Source organism: Cynara cardunculus, assembly GCF_001531365.2.
Source record: "Cynara cardunculus var. scolymus isolate 2C chromosome LG 11, CcrdV1, whole genome shotgun sequence".
Taxonomy (NCBI): domain Eukaryota; kingdom Viridiplantae; phylum Streptophyta; class Magnoliopsida; order Asterales; family Asteraceae; genus Cynara; species Cynara cardunculus.
In genome coordinates, this window is record NC_037538.1 from 1,411,453 (window position 1) to 1,429,126 (window position 17,674).

The 17,674-nt window shown below is 33.7% G+C and overlaps 2 protein-coding genes across 9 annotated transcripts in view; one reads left to right on the forward strand and one right to left on the reverse strand.

The window, feature by feature from the left end:
- Positions 1-9,340, forward strand: part of LOC112521455 — a 41,837-nt gene extending 32,497 nt beyond the window's left edge. For 4 of the 8 annotated variants that reach the window (XM_025130325.1, XM_025130328.1, XM_025130327.1 and 1 more), the window contains 13 exons: positions 572-685; positions 768-851; positions 2,749-2,799; positions 2,882-3,046; positions 3,128-3,453; positions 3,538-3,903; positions 4,039-4,102; positions 4,756-4,902; positions 5,418-5,522; positions 6,515-6,625; positions 6,705-6,809; positions 7,620-7,689; positions 8,449-9,340. In XM_025130325.1, the coding sequence (XP_024986093.1) occupies positions 572-685; positions 768-851; positions 2,749-2,799; positions 2,882-3,046; positions 3,128-3,453; positions 3,538-3,903; positions 4,039-4,102; positions 4,756-4,902; positions 5,418-5,522; positions 6,515-6,625; positions 6,705-6,809; positions 7,620-7,689; positions 8,449-9,173 (2,433 nt within the window). In that variant the 3' untranslated portion in view covers positions 9,174-9,340. Of the gene's footprint in view, positions 1-571; positions 686-767; positions 852-2,748; positions 2,800-2,881; positions 3,047-3,127; positions 3,454-3,537; positions 3,904-4,038; positions 4,103-4,755; positions 4,903-5,417; positions 5,523-6,514; positions 6,626-6,704; positions 6,810-7,619; positions 7,690-8,448 lie in introns of those variants that run through there. The other 4 variants (XM_025130326.1, XR_003070087.1, XM_025130330.1 and 1 more) reach the window with 4 other exon arrangements.
- Positions 9,341-10,916: 1,576 nt separating this feature from the next.
- LOC112521456 (NAC domain-containing protein 67-like) lies at positions 10,917-12,792 on the reverse strand. Its single transcript, XM_025130332.1, has 3 exons — positions 12,449-12,792; positions 11,943-12,238; positions 10,917-11,567 (listed from the first exon to the last, which is right to left on the reverse strand). Exons 1-3 carry the CDS (start codon positions 12,666-12,668, stop codon positions 11,127-11,129), a joined length of 957 nt encoding a protein of 318 aa, XP_024986100.1. The 5' UTR covers positions 12,669-12,792; the 3' UTR covers positions 10,917-11,126.
- Between the last annotated feature and the right edge of the window lie 4,882 nt (positions 12,793-17,674).

A 17,674-nucleotide genomic window follows, 5' to 3' on the forward strand; every position in this document is an offset into this window, starting at 1 on the left:
TGGATGATTGTTTTTCTATTTGCATCTTTTTCGGGATTCTGATTTTTTCTCAGTGCTTCTGATGCTATGTTCTTTTTCCCAATGAAAGAACAATGTTTGTTTCAAATGAGAACACAAAAAAATTGGTTGATTTTTAAATCATGATTTGTTTTCTTATATATTTTCTCCGTCTGTAGATAAGTAAATGCTTATGTGGAAAGTGGATTATGAAGTCCATAACCTCCCTTTGTTTTCAAATAACACATGATTATCCTTGTACCCAAGAGGATAGGCCTAACACTTCATTGCATGTCTACTTGACATTAGTGTCTACTTTTTACTTGTGCACTTATTGTCTTTCCCCATGATACCATGTTTAGAAGAGGAGGGTGGAGCATCAGAAATTGCTCTTTATTTTTGTTAAAGTTACCTTCTGTACCAATCGTGAGAGGGGCCGGTAAAGGGAAAGAACACATTTTTTATCTGTATACCTTGTGTTGGTCTACTGTAAGCAAATTTTAGTACCCATTTTATGATACACACAGGGTTTGATCTACAGGATTACGTAATAACCTTTGTTGACATGTTGCAGAGAATACGCATTTATCAACAAAAATGTGAAGCATTCGAGACTGTTATCCACTCCTATACATCTTGCCCTTATGCATGGGATGAGCCCTGTTACCCACATCGTCTGACTGTTGAGGTATGTATTCTATTTATGAACTCTCATGTATTGTGATTAAGCACATGGTTGTTACTCATATATTCCATTCTTAATGTCCAAGGTGTTTGCTGAGCGGGTAATAGGGTCATATACTCTTGATGATGCAAAAGAGTACAAACTTGTGTGTTTACCTGCAACTTCAGAGGTAATCTTTTAACTGTATCTTATCCTAAAAAAAATACCTACAAGAGGTTAAATCTATAAGCATTACTGAGGTACCAGTGTTCTGAGAAAATGATACTGCATGTAATGACCCTGAAGGTATCATTAACATCTTGACTAACTTCAGCCAGTGAGGAAATTAAAGAGACAAAGTAAGAAACTGTAGTAAGGTTAACTCCAGTGGTAGGCTAATGATGTTAAATATCTCAAAGAGCCCCGAGTTTTTGAACTACTAAAAAGTAAATGAGAATATGAGAACTCTTTTCAAGTCCCAAAACTTTGCAACAGTGTTGTAGGGTCTTTGGTGTCCTTCCCACATATCAACAATGATCAATGTTCTAAAAAACCTCTTAGACCCTTTCTCTACTTCTCTAGGTGTACAAATATATTCTATGCTACAGAACTGCCCCTAGATTCCTGTGCTTGATTGGTTAAGTGCTTCATCATCCTACACTTTGGGGGCTATTTTGTTGTTTTACCATTAAGCGCTGTATGGATTAAGTTGTTTGTATGGATTAAGCTAAATTGTTGTTTGTTTGTTGTGTTTTAATAAATAGTTTGAATGACAAAATAACTATTTTCCCCTGCTGTCTAGATTAAGCACGGATTAAAGTGAACTCTTTGATGAATATAATAAAAAAATCCCCAAAATCAGCAATAACAATTCCAGCCAGCAGTCATACTTTTGCGGGTCGTGTGTGCATGCTCAGAAAATTCTTCATCAACATCCAGAAATTGAGTAAAAATCTACACATCGTACATACGCACATAATTGTGGATGATGAGTAGCAATGGAAATTTAACCAATCAGTAAGGCTAAAAAAATTATAGGGTTTAGGGTGTTTACTTTCTAAAATGAGAGTGATGGGTCTTCTTTGCAAATCGGGAATCGATCAAGAATGCACCTTGATGGTCACACCAGCGAGTGTCGGAGTGAAACGAGGTTGTCGAGAATGCCCCCGCCCCAGAATCTGACAATGAGACCAGTGTGTCTCAGGAGGGAAATGAGGTCAATGGTGACCCGGTTATCCTCGAGAATGCCTTGCTCCAGAATACGACAAACTCCGAGTCAAAATGGGTATGAATATGAAAGAGAGGGAGGAGTAGATCGACTAGAGGAGGAATGAATATCAAAGAATTTTGGTTGCGCGAGAAGTGCAAGGGTGGAAAAAATTAAGAGGTAAATGGTTGAATCCAGACAGCCAGGACGTTCTGGCTGAGTGCATAAAGCCAATGTAGATTATAGTTTAATCATCAAGCCATAAACACTCATGTATGGCTGACCAAATAAGTCATATAGGCCATTAAGCCCATTAAGCCAAAAAACAAACAACCCCTTCATTGGGATTAGGATATGGATTAAAAACTCCTCTAAGTTGATCCTATTTCGAGGTATGGATTATCCAACTATTTCATGCCATAGAGGTTGAAAATATTCTAGATGGTTGTTTTATTGTTGAGGCTTTCACAGCAAAAGCGAATACCATTTTTGTGGAAGGTGCACCTAGACACATGCCTGGGACTAAGGAATATTTAGCCTCAAGATTGAGGCATCTTCTTGGCTGGGATTCAGTGGATTGAATGAGGCTTGTGTCTCAGACCCTGAGGTTCTAGGCATGAGGTTCATTTTGGTGCCCAATTTTACATGAGAGGCATGTTTGATTTCTTGCCATTTTTACTGATCATTGCCTAGAGCTCTATAAAGTGTGCATGTTGCAGCTAATCCATTCAGTGTATTAGGTCTTAATTCAATAGGAAGTATGTCTATATATTGTAATGGTTCCTGGATATTCGGCGATTACTTGGCTACAATCTACTTTTAGTGTTAATAATTTATTAATTAATCTTAACTCACCATCTTTGATGATTCCATTTGGCAGAAACCTGAAAGAAAGTTGCTATTATCTGTCCATGCTGAAGGAGCATTGAAGGTATAAATCTTGTATTTCAGATGCAAATGTTGATGTTCATCGCACAGTTCTTTGTCTAAGAGGTATCTTTCCTATCATTCAGGTTCTCAGTATCATTGATTCAAGTTATCATGTTTTTGATGATATAAAGAGCCCACATTCTCCTCGGCTATATGACCAGAAGCAGGAAAGTTCTGTTCTTTACAAGGAAAGGTTATCGATTGCCATTCCCTTCATTGGGATTTCTGTTATGAGTTCTCAACCGCAGGTACCATTACTCTGATGATTTGCTACAAATTAAGGGTAATTCATTCATTTTACCGTTCTTATAGAGTCACCCCATTTGTAGGAGTTGCTTTTTGCATGTGCAAGGAACACAATGGTTGATCTAGTTCAGAGTTTGGACCAGCAGAAATTTTCCTTGAAAATTTTTGCTCTGCAGATTGATAACCAACTGCCAAGCACACCTTACCCTGTTATATTATCTTTCGACCACGAATGCAAACAAATCCCGACCTCTCATATTAGAATTAAAGATGATAGCTTGAGGGTCAAAGGCGAACGTAAGAAACAGTGTGTATCTGACAGTTCATGCGAGCCTGTGTTCTCTTTGGGTGCAGCAAAATGGAGGAATAAAGATAGAGTGTTGCTTTCATTTGAGTATATAAATTTAAGGTGTGTGCTGCTGAAGTCCAATTAATTATATGTAAACAGATAGCCCTAGATTTGAGGAATTACTAATAATTTCCTCTGCTTCAGAATGACAGATTTTCATCTTGAGCTCGAGCAAGATGTCATCTTAGGTCTGTTTGACTTCTTTAAGACGGTATCTTCGAGGTTCAATAGCAGAGCGATGCCACTCACGGATTCAGTCCAGCATCCTCTTTCTTCGAACTTCAGTGTAAATCTGACAAGTAAATTTTCTGAGACCCATCAAACTGAAAAGGCAGATGGCGATCTTCATTCGAATAGTGTTCCTATGTTTGTTGACAGTCAAAGCTGCCCTTTGCTACCATCAATAATGCCAATTGGAGCTCCTTGGCAGAAAATCTACCTCCTTGCAAGAAAACAGAAGAAAATATATGTTGAACTGCTTGAAGTAGCCCCTGTTACTTTGACACTAAGGTGATTCACTCTTTTGCATTTTTTGCATTTACATGTGTAATATTCAGCTCCTATATTAAAGTACGCAATCACACTCACAGAGGAGGCCAGATGTGCATATATGTTCACTTATGGGCATGATTTTTCTTATTGCAGCTTTTCGAGCAGTCCATGGATGCTAAGGAATGGAATTCTTACATCAGGAGAATATCTTATCCATGTAAGGGTGACAATTGGGATGATTATCCAACTATATGTTTGTTCCAACATGTTAGGTTCAGTCTTAGACGGTGCTAGGGTCCTTATCCTGGTTATAGTTATTGGGTATTTTGGTGGAAAATAAATGCCAAATTTATGTATTCTTCAGATTCCTATGGCAATAGAGGGTGTTGCTGCCTTCCTAGCCTCTAGGGTCCTTGTTCATGAATTCTTGCTATTCTTAGTGCCTGGACTCTGTATTCGAGCCGGTTTCTTGTTGACTCAGTCTTGTGTTTATGGAGTTCAACTCCTCAAAAGATATCCTATCCACCTACTTTTTTAACTTTTTCCAGTCATCTGCTAGGCCACTTAGATAAACCAAATATTTTATAGAACTAGCTGCTTGAGAAGGTAAAGGAAACGACATAATCCATTTGGCAATATCACCCCATTAGAAAAAACATGTAGCAGCACTTTACTTTTTGCTACCATTGTCTTACCTTCCGGCGCCATGTTATGAGTTACCTCTCTACAAGGAGCGACTGATGTGCTTCAGTTTCAGAAACTTTACTTGTTTCTCACTCTTTTGGGATTTAATCAGGCATCATTGAAAAAAAAAATCAAATTCTAGTATCTAATGCTCCCTACACTACTTATTTGGGTACTTGTGTACAGAGGGGTCTTATGGCTCTTGCTGATGTAGAAGGGGCCCAAATTCATCTCAGGCGACTTGCAATATCTCATCAGTTGGCTAGCTTGGAATCCATCCGAGAGATCTTGATCATACATTACACGCGACAACTTCTTCATGAGATGTATAAGGTTAGATTTTACCTATAGCTTGTGATATTTCAATGTATGATCTTTCTTCGGGGTCCAACTACTTAAATTCATCTGCTTTGTAAAGGTAATATAGAATATATCTTTATTCTGTTGGCTTATGGTCATCAGGACATTTCATCCTAGTTATGTAATTACTTGCTACCTAACAACCTTGGGGGTAAATTCTGGTGTGTATGCTTGGCTTACATCGCTGACATCTCTTATAACCTAGTCTTTGATCTTTACGATACCTGTTCTTTGACTTTTTTTCGCTTCCCTTTTGTGCTATGGTCCTTTGTGCTAATCTTTTGCATTCTTTACTTTGTAGCAGCACCAACATATGAAATTCAAGTTGTTTAATGATATTTATAAGTAAATAATATTTGTATACAGCAAATAACACCGTTGACCTCTTGAGAGGGTGGGCTATACTAGTAAACCGGTTACCGTTCGGCCAATGACCCTTTGGTGTGTTTAATGATATTCTTAAACCTGTTGTGATTATTTTGCTTCAGGTATTTGGTTCTGCTGGAGTAATAGGTAATCCCATGGGTTTTGCAAGGAGTGTGGGACTTGGCATCAAAGATTTTCTGTCAGTTCCAGCCAGGAGCTTTATGCAGGTACTATCATGTTGCTTTCTATGGCATAACTGATGTCCATGTTTCTACTTTTAAGAAATAGTACAGCTATCAGGATTCTGGAAACAGCATAGAGGGGTTTCCTGTAAGGTTTAAGCCCTGAATGCATCCTAAAAAATAATTGACACCTAGTCTAAAAATGTGTCATATTCTGTAATGGGTCCGTTTGGTACACTGAACAGGAAAGAACAGAAAAGGGATCATTGTTCCATGTTTGGCAGGACTTTTATGTGGAACAAAAGGACAGAGTGGAGCAGGCGGGTTCCACCCCCACCCCATGGAACAAGATGGAACCAACCTATTTTTACCAATATAACCTCAAAATAAAACTTAATTCTTTTTTAAAACATCACATACACCTCTGACTTTACAGTTTATCCATTCTTTAAAAAAAATTATTGTATTTTATGCTCTTTAAATTGTCACTTTATTGTCCTCAAAATATTTATTTTGTACGGTTTATATATTCTGATTATTTTATGTAATTTATTGAATACTAATAATAATAATAATAATAATAATAATAATAATAATAGTAAAACATAAAAAAGGTATAAAATGAAAATTGGAAACTACATAAATTAATCAAAATATAAAAAGATATAAACAATTCATTTAGGGGTAAATTGGTCATCTTTTTTTATTAACTATATTCATGCTCGATAAAATTTGCCTGGTTTCCTTTAAAAAAAACTATATTCATGCTCCTAGGCAATAAAGATCTTCCTTTTACCTGTTCTGCCATGTCTAGCTCTGTCTTACCAAATGCTGAATAATTGTTATGTCCTATCCTATCTTGTTATGTCTTGTCCTGTCTAGACAAGTCTGAGTACCAAACGCACCCTAGTGGAAATATAAGAAATATACTTGGCCCTACCAAGCAATGATTCTCAATAACCACCATTCAGTGCTTGCACTTTGCCAAATAATCATGCCTTCCTTTTAATCTATATGTTGAACAACTGCTTTTGCAGAGCCCAGCAGGACTTATCACAGGCATGGCACAAGGAACTACCAGCCTTCTTAGTAATACAGTTTATGCCATAAGTGATGCTGCCACCCAAGTCAGTAGAGCGGCACACAAGGTGTACATTTAATGTTTCAAATGCCCAGTTACCTTTTGAATTCTTTTTGCACATGGTGTCATAGATTTCATACTGGCAGGGTATTGTTGCCTTTACAATGGATGACCCAACTGCAAGTGAGATGGAAAGGCAACAGAAGGGGATGTCATCTCATGGGAAAGGCGTAATAAATGAAATTTTGGAGGTATTATTTCTCCCTTGTAGTCTTATTCTTGCTACTACTCCCTTTCTTAAGGGGTTGTTTGGTTGATTTTCCATCAAGTCCTGCATAGATAAAGCTGTCTGTGGATTAATCTGTCTATATAGATTGGAAAGGTTTTTGTTTAGGAGGGTTTTTTCATGGATGAAAGGAGTGTTTTTAATTGGCAGGGGTAGGCAGACCAAATTGTTACCGTTGCAGGCTTTATAGAGTTCCACAATTGAAAATGCAAGAAGAATGTTCTTTTTACGTAGGCAGACCAAATTGTTTCATCCGTTCATGTGAGAAATAGTGTCCATGTTTATGACCCAGGCTCCGTCTAAAAACTTTATATGCAATGAAATCAATCTTAGTTTTCTATTGTATGTAATGATTGCATAATTTTAGTAGGGAAATTGACCAAAATTTTCAATCTTTCCAACCAGCTTTACGGTTTAGCCATTTTTTCAATTGAATTCCCATTTTAGCCAGAAATGCACAAGGCATTTGCCTAAACTCAGTTTTCAGATTAAAAGATGGAAAAATATTTTTTTGCGTAAAGATTCAGAATTTTTCCGTAAAGAATCCTTACACATATGCGTAAGGATTTTTTTTCTTTTTCTTTTTTCCAGAAATCAGTCTTTATTCACATGCGTAAAGCATTTGCGTAAAGACCGGCTATTTTGGGAAGATGCTCTGATTAAAGTGGCTAAAAAGTGAATTTTGGTTGATGGGATTAGCTGTTTCAGTCAATTTTCTTTTCAGTAACCATCATGTCTTCTAATCTTGTTTTGTTTGTTTGTTTGTTTGTTTTAGGGGCTCACTGGTCTTCTCCAATCGCCAATAAGAGGAGCTGAAAAACATGGTCTTCCAGGAGTCCTCTCAGGTACATATTTATAATACAGTTCTACTTCTGAACTTGCTAAGCAAGTAATGGACTTTATGCAAAAAAATGTTATAGAAGTTTGTAACTTTTGAAAAACTACCTTGAGAGTATTAGTGTTGGTCTCAAGTGATCATATTAATCCTAAATATGAGAACAAAATATGACCTCTTTTGATATAATATGTCCTTCCTACGTCATAATAATACTACTCCATTTGTCCCAAAATAAATGTTCACATTGAAAAGGCAGGGTTTTGGAAACCTGTAATTGCTACACCTTTTAATTAACGAAATGACAATTTTACCCTTAATTATAGAGGGAGTAATGAATTGTTTCATCTCATAATTAAGGGTAGAATTGGTAAGTAGGCATTTTGAAAGTGGACACTTATTTCGGGACAAAATATACAAATGTGTATAGGACCTGTTTGTTAGCAGCTTAATGAATTTAATGAGACTCGCAGCTTATTCGGTCACAGCTATACATGACTTTTTGGTAGTGGCTTAACGATATAGAAAGTGGCTTATTCGGTAAGCTTCTAGGGGGAGCTTATTGCAGAAAACCAAGTTTTTTTCTAAACCTGCCCTTCTCAATTAAAAAACATGCTCATTCCATCTATGAGAAACCCCTCCCAAACAAAAACCTTCCCAATCTATACAGATAGATTAATCCACACAGGACTTAATGGAAAACCAACCAAACTGCCCCTTATTTTTGGACGGAGGGAGTAACAATGATAAATCTTTCTCCCTTTGGCAGGTATAGCTCTTGGAGTAACTGGACTTGTGGCTAGACCAGCTGCCAGTATCCTTGAAGTGACGGAAAAGACAGCACGGAGTATAAGAAACCGAAGCAGACTCTATCACATGGGATCTCAACGTCTAAGAGTACGTCTCCCAAGGCCTTTGAGCCGGGACCATCCCTTGAGGCCTTACTTGTGGGAGGAAGCCGTTGGTGTTTCCGTACTTGCTGACGCTGATACCGATGCTGATATCGGTGACAACTTAATGTTAAAAGACGAGACGCTAGTCCTCTCCAAAGCCCTTAAACAAGGCGGGAAATTCGTCATCATCACCGAGCGACTAATCTTGATTGTTAGCTGTTCGAGTCTTGTAAACTTGGGTAAGCCTGAGTTTCGCGGTGTTCCTGCTGATCTTGATTGGGTTATAGAAGCCGAGATCACGTTGGATAGCGTAATCCATGTGGATAACGATGAAGAAGTCGTGCATATAGTAGGAAGTAGTTCAGATGTCGTGTTAAGACAGAATCAGAATCAGCACCAGCAAAAGAGAGGTGTGAGGACGTTGGGGAAGCAACGATGGCACAACACACCTACGCAGCTCCCGCTTTTTCAAACGAATTTGGAGTGCTCGTCGAAAGAAGAGGCCGTGGAGTTGTTGAAAGTATTGTTGGCAACGATCCAAAAAGGAAAAGAGCGCGGATGGGGGTGCGTATACCGATTGCATCAGAGGAATATTAAGTAAAAAGTAAATGGTTATATTTTCAGGTGTATACTTGTAGATACTAGTTGGTCCTCAAAAGGGTGTTTCAGAATCACCCATCACTCATAGGTTAAAGATAGAAATAACATTCAATTATGTGGAATACTAAGAAAACCAAACCCTAGAATGTGAAAATATCAGTTTAAACTTTTTTGGATGTTGTTGCTACTTCAATTTTCTATACTCTAGTGGGTGTTGCTATTTGCACAGTTGCACACCCATTTACATCAAAAGCAGGTCAAATGATAGGTTCAGGGAAAAACAGTAAAAAAAATAAAAAACTGAGTAATATCCTGACAGTTGTTTATCTAGATAGTATGTACATTTGCATACAAGTAACATGTAAACAATTTGACCGGTATGTACATGTGCATAATATGCATAAAAATCAAGAAACGGCTTCAGTTATTTACTAGAGTGTTTCTCAGTTTTTTTTTTTTTTTTGATCGAATTTGAAGATCTAGGGACTTGAAACATTGGGACGTAGAGATTGCAATCTTATCATTGGAAATATTTAGACATAAAGTGGAAAACTTCTAAAAACTTTATATATTTTGATGCTCTTCTGTTGAAAAACAACCTTAGATAGATGTGAGGTTTTACCGGAATTATCTTTTACAAACGACAGGTATTCAATATCTTGAATTATTGGTCTTGATTATTGATCTTGATAATGGCCCATTGTACAAGTTGATCTTGGATTCTTCCAACACTTCTACAAGAACAAATTTTGTCCATAATAGATATTGCAGAATCTTCACTATCGCTTTTTGACAATTGATTTGATGACACTGCTTGAAACTGTCGGTTGTGGACCATCTTCTTGAATAATTGAGAAGTCTTTCTTGATCAACATTTAATTTTCGATATTCTCTAAATTTAAAGATTTTCACTTTCTTTCTTATCTTTTCTATTTTGGAGAAATTTTAAAGGTTTGCTGATAATAAATTTTTCAAAATCTTTATTTTAAAGAATATGATCTTAATAAAATTGAGAAAACTGAGATTTTGGACAACTTTTTGCTCTAACTGATTCTTCAAAATTAAGAAATAAGAGGACGTGATTATCTGAATTTGAAGAACTCCTCAGAAACTATTATCATGTGAGAAACATTTTTTTAATTATATTTCACCGATAAAATTTTTTTTAAAAATGTCCCTGAATGATAAATAATATTTTATTAAATGTATATAATATTTTAATAATATAATAATTGTTATGATATCTAAAATAGAATCAAATTGTTTGAGGCTAAGAATTTTATTTCTATATTTTAAAAGAATTATAAAAAATTGTTAGAGATACTAATACTTCCTTTTTTTAATGGTAGCAGCCAATTGACCCAAAATCATTGACTTCTGTATTATATTAATGTTTCAAGAATATATTTAAACCAAAATCAACCAATCAGATGCCTTGTAGTAGTGATGAGTGATTGCTAACAGATTTATATATTAAATTTATTATCAAAATTTTATAAACAATATTATATTATTCTAACAACTCAAAATAAACATTAACAATATTATATATATATATATATATATAGATATATATATGTATTTTACTAATTAGATTTTATTAACTTTTTCGAATTATTTGAATACTATTTATATTGACAATTCTATTAACAACTAACATATATTTACATAGACAATCTTTAAATCATTAATCAAAATATTCATGCTACTGCATAACATGTTGTTCCCATACTAGTATATATTATACCTGTATAACAAGAATTTCTTGCATTTAATAATTGCTCAAAATTTTACATGTTGGAAAAAGAACAGCTACAACATTTACAGAGATTTTCTCTAACCATATAAAAACAAATCAACATTTGGGTGTTTCAAGTTTCAACGCCATGAATCAATCAACTTAACCCCAAAACTCATGAATCAAATCCTCATAATTCCTAATATGATCAAAACCCTAATTGAAAAAATATTGCTGATTTGAGTTGTAAATCATTGGGATTTCATAAAAATCTTGATTAGGAGGCATTGCTTCCAAACAATGCTGCAAATCTTCCAAGCTCAAACTGTCAAGCCAATCATTTCCATCATCATTCTGCTCCTCTCTTTTCATCAAAGTTTCCATTACTTCCATGCTGCTTTGATCACTTGTACCTTTGACTTCAGTGAATGATTGATGTTGCAAATCACTTGGAGAAGTTACATCACCCCCAAAATTACCACTAAATTCACCATCTGATTCTTCAAATGAATCTAAACTATCACTGTTGTAGCAACTACTCCTTCGTAGTTCATCTAATGGTGATGCAGGATGAAGATGATGATTATCGTCTTGTATGATCTTTTCGTTTGGATTGTTCTTCTTGTTGTAAAGACGACATAGAACCCAATCATCCAACTGTAAGAATCAAAACGTTTTTCGGTCAAAATCGATCAAAGAATCAATTGGGGTTTTAATTTTGAAATGATAAAGTAAGAAAAATGGCACAAATAGCCATTTTAGCCGACCAAATTCACTTCCTAGTTATTTCCCTCCCAAATTTTCAACAAAGTCATCACCTTCCACAATAACCATTCCTTAACTTGCGGAAGAACTAAAGATTTGAAAAAGAAAACAAAATCTTGATGGGGTCCTCAAGTTGCAGACAAGGCAGAGGTGTTGATTTTCTTGAAATAGTGGGAGAGATATCGTTAAGATGTAAATTTGATCGGCCAAAATGGTTATTTGTGCAATTTTCCTTAAAATAGAATGACATTCGACAAGAACTCGCACCTTTAAACTTGTGGCATTGGTGTGTTTTGAAGGAGAAGGCTTTGAATTCGCAAGTCTGTATTCATGCATGATCCAATTGGTTTTGATCCCTTTCGTCCCTTTTCCTGAGTAAAATACCAAGGCTTTTTTTATGCCAATGGTCATATTCGGGTCGGATTTTGGTTTAATGGGTTTATCTGCTCCCGTAGCCTTCCAGTATCCGTTTCCCGTTACCCGATTTGGTCTCGACCCGTTAGGGTATTTCCTGTCTCTTGGTGTGAAAAAGTACCACTCCTTCGTTCCAAACAGAGCCATTTCTGAAGAAATTTAGGTCAAAATTCATCAATAATCACGCTTGTTTAAGCTGTAAATTGAGTAGCGGCCACTAATATAGGGTTGGAAAGAATCCAAACAGAGCCATTACTGAAGAAATTTAGGTCAAAATTCATCAATAATCGCTCTTGTTTTAAGACTTTAACCTGTAAATTGAGCAGCGGCCATTGCAGAGTTTGAAAAAAAAAACGTACCAGGTAGCTCCCACGGATCATGTTTGTAGAGATCAATATCAGCGATGATGGACGGTGGTTGAGCGCCGGTAACGATCTCGGACGTGGATTGCGTCTTACGGCAGAGATAGTGAAGAATGAGCTCTTCATCGGTGGGGTGAAATCGGAAACCTGGCGGCAAATTCAACTCAGATTCAGCATCTCTAACCCTTTTCGTTACGGATTTCGTCGGCGATCTCATCTTCAAAGGTAATGGAACCACAAATAACCTGAATCGTATCTGAATTCAATAATCTAGTTGCTGATTGAGGTTGAAATGATTGAATTTGAAGGCGGCAATCTGGAATTTGATGATGATGAGAATAGAGGAACCCCATGGGAGGGTTTTATACCAAATGAATATTCTTCGATTCAGCGAGTTGGGCTTTTGGAGATGACAGAAGGATCTCGTGTGGCCTAGACATGTGGGGTCCACAGACATTGAGATGGTTCCCGGTAATTCGGTGCACGTGCGGATTTATTTCAAATTCAATTTAACTTGATTTTAACTTTAAATAACATATTTTCAAAATTTTAATTTTGATACTTAAAATATAAAGTTTTAAATATTTAAATACTCGAATAACTTGTTGAAGACTAATTTTAGATTAAAAAAATTTATGTCACTAACCACGTCAGCAAATAATACTGAATTAGATATCACATCAACATGATAATCGGTTAATGTTTCAACCGGTTACCCGTGTACTTAAATGTTTAAAACTTTACATCTTAAATACTAAAATAGAAGTTCTAAAAATACATCATCCAAAATAGGAATCAAGCTAAAGTACGTTACTTTTTCCTGTAATTTTCCTTATTGAAAATTTAAAATTACTAATTTCAATGGATTATTATTATTATTTGGAAATCATTAATCGTTAAACTGACCTTTATATGTATATGTAATTGATAAAATTACAGCTTATTTGTTGTATTTATTAAGATGATTAATACTTCTAACGCATTTTACGAGTTTAAGGGAATACTTACATTGGTATCTTTAAAGATAGATTTTGCGTGGAGTCAGTTAGAATTGTCGATAATCAATTTTTACTTAAATAATAAAATAAGAATAAGTTACCTTAAATTTACGATTTACTCTTCAATTTATGAGGTTATTGAAGGAGGGCGAAGCATTGTGTGAGAAGAAGAGTTGAAATGAGAAGCGTAAAAAGAAATCTGGTCTTTTTATCACCTTATCTATACTATATTATAAAGCATTTGACAAAAACTCTTGAAAACCACTTTTTATGTATAAAAGTAATGTTTGTTGATACATGTTACTTAAAACTCAAGATTACAAGTAGATTGTGTGTAAGTACAACTTATTAAAGATCCATATCTGAATTCGTGTAACTAACTGCAGATAAACATAATCAAATACAGAATAAACATCTTATTTTAAATATAAAAAATTTAAAATATAATTAGGATAATCATTGAATTCTAACAGAATATTCAATTATAATTTTTATAAAATGTTATATTATTAAATCAAAAATAAATTATCGTTTATTAAACTTAAATTAAAAAAAATTACATAAAAATGAGAACTTTTAAATAGTTGATTTGATATTAACATTAATATTTTTTTTAAATTTTTATGATATCTTCAAATTTATATTTTATTCAAAAATAAAATCATTTTTATTTTCTTAAAACCACATAAAATTGTATTAAAATATCGACAGAGACAAATAATAAAATAAAACATTAAAATCGAGATATATCTCGCTGCATTGCGTGAGTACCCTTCTAGCTATCTCAAATCCACCTATGAATCGTGTTTGATACGGGGATTGATCCGATGCATCTAACCTTGTCGATCTCGAAGCATCTCATCCTAATATGTATCCAAGAGTGGAGATGAATCTATAATTCTAAGACAGATGAGACATAAAAAATAATTTTCTTACGCTTCTGATCTTAACTCTTTTTTTAATATTAGAAAGGTACTCGTACAATTCAGCGAGATACATCTCGATTTTAGTGTTTCGTTATTTTTTTGTTCTAGTCGATGTTATAATACGGTTTTATGTGTTTTTAAGAAAACGATAATGTTTTTATAATATATACTTTTTTATTTTTTGTGTAATAATATATATATATATATATTTTATAAAGATAATAACTAATTATTTTAATGGAGCTTAATGATTATCATAATTATATTTTAGATCTTTTAAATTTAAAATGAGATGTTTATCCTCTATTTGATTTTGTTTATCTGCAGTTAGTTACACGAATTCAAACATGAAGTTTTAATAATTTATACATACGCATAATTTACTTGCAATCTTAAATTTTAAATAATATGCATCAAAAAACATTATTACATGCATAAAAAATAATTTTTAAAATTTTTATCAAATATTTCATAATACAGAAGTCACTGGAGAGAAATAACTGGGGTCCATGGCTCAGTAAAAGATATTTGTGCTCTGTACTTTTTGTTTTGTTCAAACTTCAAAGTAAACATGCAGAGATGGTCAACAAGCTGGTCAGCGCTCACCACTTCCCCTCTACCCTCATTCACTGAATCTATTCCTTTTCTTTTAAATAATTAAATCAATAAATATTAAAATATAAATGCAACTTGTATCCACTTTATTTTATTTTATTTTTTTAAACAAAATTATTTATTTATTTAAATGGTTTAACTGATTTATTATTTAATAAAGATTTATTTTATATATGTGGGGACCTTTGAGTTCAATAAAGGGAGGTCGTGTGGACCTTTTCACGGAATCCACTCTTTTTTGCTTTTTCTTTCATAAATAAATTTTTATTTTTGATTTATATTTAAATATATATTTTAAAGAAACATGTCGGCTTTTAAATTTATAATACGTAAGCATTACGTATTAAATTAGACAATGTTTTTTTAATATTTAAAGATCGTTTATCAAACACTTATCCAGTGAGTGCTTATCAGTAAAATTTTATATTATTATTTACTTATCGGGTAGGATTTTAGTCCACCAAAACGATATCGATCAGTTTCCAAAGTACTTATCCAATTAATCATTCGATGACCATCTAGTTGTCCAACCAACTATCATCCAATTTATTTATTTTCAAATTGCTTAAATTGAAATTTATTTTATGAGAGACGTTGAATTTTTAACTTCTCTTGTGTTGGTTTTAACACATTAAAAGTGATTAATCAATTTGTATTATTGTTTGAGAATTGGATTGAATTAACACACTGAATGAATCCAATCCAAACGGATCATCAATTAGATATCTGATGGATATCCAATAAAAGTATCCAATGGACGGAAACATACCGATCCAATAATCCATTGGATTGGATAGGTTCAGTTCCCTATTAGATGTCAACCAATGAACAGGCATAACAATAATAATGCTTGAAATTAAATTTTTAGAAGAAAAAATATATATTATTCAAATAAGAATAAACATCTCGTTTTAAATATAAAAAAAAAACTAAAATATAATTAGGATAATCATTGAGTCGTAACAGAATACTTAACTATTGTTTTTATAAGAACTTGTACTATTAAACTAAAAATAAATTACTTCGTTGTTAAATTTAAATTAAATTATATTATAATAAAAAATTGAATTAAAAAAAATCATAAAAAACAAAAACTTTTAAATAGTTAATTCGATACTAATACCTATATATTTTTTTCAAAGGGTAAATTGCATAAAAAGTAACGTACTTTAACTTGATTCATATTTTAGGTAACGTACTTTTAAAACTTTCATTTTGATACATAAGATATAAAGCTTTATATATTTAAGTATCCGGGTAACTGGTTGAAAACTAATTTTAGATTAAAAAATCCATGTCAATAACCACGTCAGCAAATAATATTGAGTTTGATACCACATCACTCGCCACATCAATATGATAACCGGTTATTTAAAACTTTATATCTTAGATACCAAAATAAAAGTTTTGAAAGTACGTTACCCAGAATAAGAATCAAGTTAGAACTACGTTACTTTTTTATGCAATTTGTCATTTTTCAAAATTTTAAGAAATCTTCATGTTTATATATTATCCAAAAATAAAGCTAGTCTAAAACCACATAAAACCGTTTTCTAACATCGACAGAAACAAAGAATAAAATAAAACACTAAAATCGAGATGTATCTCACTACATTGCACGAATACCCTTATAGTATAGATAAATACATTTAACCACCCTCTTTTTTTAAATAAAGTTCAAGTGGTTGTTTAAACTATTATATATATATATATATATATATATATATATATATATATATAGACTTGGGATCAAGTGAGACCAAAGATTTTTCGTGAGACCCATAAGACTAATTCTCAATCATCGGATTAGATGTACAATCTGAACATTCATAATCACAAAATTGTCACAAGACTTCTCAATAATTACAAAATTGTCACCGTACAACTTTAGACCATTAGATCATTAGTTTATAAAGTTGATCAATGAACATAAATTGGTCTTACAGGTTTCACGAAATATCCTTGGTCTCACGTGAATCAAATCTTATATATATATATATATATATATATATATATATATATTTATTTATTTATTTATTTATTTATTTGTAATGCAATTATTGCTGTTCAAACAGTGACATCCAAAGTAATAGAGCCTTTATAGTATTTTGACCTTGACTTGGAACATAGATATACCTCACTGCTGACGTTTTCTTCCCCAAGCCTCAAGGAGACGAAGCTGGTGACGTATCTGCTTACGTCATTCATCATCGTCACTACAAACGTTTTTCTCCCATCGCGTTTATTAATTTCATTTCACTATCAACCGTTTTTGTTTTGTCGGACGATGTTTCTTCTCTACGTGCATCACGTGAGTGGTTGATTATGACCCTAATTTACCGCTTATCACAAGTCAACAATCGATCAACATCGACGATGATTAACCGGCGGTGGTGGAGCGACATTAATGATCTCCGGCATTGACAAAAGAATGAGTTCAACCGTCGATCGGTGAAATTGGAAATCTGCCCACAATTGAACTCAAATTCAACATCGATCTTTAATTAATCCTTTCTTCAATGATTTCAACGGTGATCTCACCTTCCAATTGATGCAATCGAATCAAAACTCACCTGAATCGAATCGTTATTCAACAATTTGTTTCCCGATCGAAGTTGAAATCTGGGCACGGGTTTTTCTGGTCCAAGTATATCTTGTCTTTACCACGAACAAGTTTCCTGGAG